The sequence below is a fragment of the Colobus angolensis genome, unplaced genomic scaffold, assembly GCF_000951035.1.
Source record: "Colobus angolensis palliatus isolate OR3802 unplaced genomic scaffold, Cang.pa_1.0 Scaffold15, whole genome shotgun sequence".
NCBI classification, from domain to species: Eukaryota; Metazoa; Chordata; class Mammalia; order Primates; family Cercopithecidae; genus Colobus; species Colobus angolensis.
In genome coordinates, this window is record NW_012114599.1 from 17,741,892 (window position 1) to 17,743,454 (window position 1,563).

General features: G+C 40.4%; 1 protein-coding gene across 5 annotated transcripts in view; it reads left to right on the plus strand.

The window, feature by feature from the left end:
- Window positions 1–1,563, plus strand: part of DPY30 (dpy-30 homolog (C. elegans)) — a 39,851-nt gene that overhangs the window by 23,639 nt on the left and 14,649 nt on the right. For all 5 annotated transcript variants that reach the window (XM_011936005.1, XM_011936003.1, XM_011936002.1 and 2 more), the window contains exon 4: window positions 827–969. In XM_011936005.1, coding sequence (XP_011791395.1) covers window positions 827–969 — 143 coding nt within the window. The remainder of the gene's footprint in view (window positions 1–826; window positions 970–1,563) is intronic.

The window sequence follows — 1,563 nt, forward strand, 5'->3', positions numbered from 1 at the left end:
CTGCAAGCTCCGCCTCCCGGGTTCACGCCATTCTCCCGCCTCAGCCTTGCAAGTAGCTAGGACTGCAGGTGCCTGCCACCACGCCCGGCTAATTTTTTGTATTTTTAGTAGAGACGGGGTTTCACCGTGTTAGCCAGGATGGTCTCGATCTCCTGATCTCGTGATCTGCCCACCTTGGCCTCCCAAAGTGCTGGGATTACAGGCGTGATCCCCCATGCCCGGCCTGATTTTTGTATTTTTGGTAAAGACTGGATTTTGCAGTTGCCCAGGCTGGATGTATTTCTTTAAAAAAGAAACATAAAGGGAAAAGCATTCTCATTGTGACAAATAGAGGGTAACCATAAAAATGACAACAGTGAATACAAGACAATGGTAATAAATTTTAGCTCTATTCTCTTGAGTGTATAAGCCTTGGCCCCTGAAGCTTGCTGTCTCTGCTGTGACCAGCTTTCTTACTATGATTGGGTGCTGTTTGGTGTCATGTCCAGTCTTTTTTGGGAACACACTCTAAGAATATACTTACATGAAAAAGAGAAAAAAGATTTGTGTTTACTCCTACAAAGTCAGAAGGAAAGGGAGACAGAGTAGGATCTTGAGACATGACATTAGAAGAATGAGATAATGTGGTGCTTTTGGAGAGAAAGAGCTTGAATGAGATTGAAAGATGGGTCTGAATTTATTTTGGGCAGAGAAGTTTGTGGTCTAGTACCATCTTTCTAGTCATTGATTTGCCTTTTCTATTAGTGTCATATTTCCATTAGTTTTGTTTAGCACTCAGAATAACATTTATTTGAAATGTTCATGCACTTTTTTTTGAATTCACTAGAGGATAGTAGAAAATGAGAAGATTAATGCAGAAAAGTCATCAAAGCAGAAGGTAGATCTCCAGTCTTTGCCAACTCGTGCCTACCTGGATCAGACAGTTGTGCCTATCTTATTACAGGGACTTGCTGTGCTTGCAAAGGAAAGGTAAGATAATTGTGTCCACAAAAGGAGTTAGTAAAGAAAGCAAAATAGATTCCCCTATATGAAATATCATTAGTTATGTATAGCAACATTTTTCTGTGTGATTTATGGATGTTAAAGTTTTTAAGAAAGTACTCAGCCATAATCTCATAATTCAGACATTTAAATTTTTTCCCACCAGTCTTAGATCATATGCATATTTGTAAAGATTTGTGATCATGACATACCTGTAATTTTGAATCTTCTTTTTACTTATTGTGACATAACATTTTTCTTTGTCTCTCCATAGTCTTCATGATTATACTTTATTATTATTATTGTTATTTTGAGACAGAGTCTCACTCTGTTGCCCAGGCTGGAGTACAGTGGTGTGATCTCTGTTCACTGCAACCTCTGCCTCCTGGTTTCAAGTGATTCTTGTGTCTCAGCCTCCTGGGTAGCTGGGACTACAGGTGTGTGCCACTATGCCTGGCTAATTTTTGTATTTTTTGTAAAGATGGGGTTTCACCATGTTGGCCAGGCTGGTCTTGAACTCCTGACCTCAAGTGATCTGCCTGCCTCAGCCTCCCAAAGTGCTGGGATTACAGGCATGAGCCA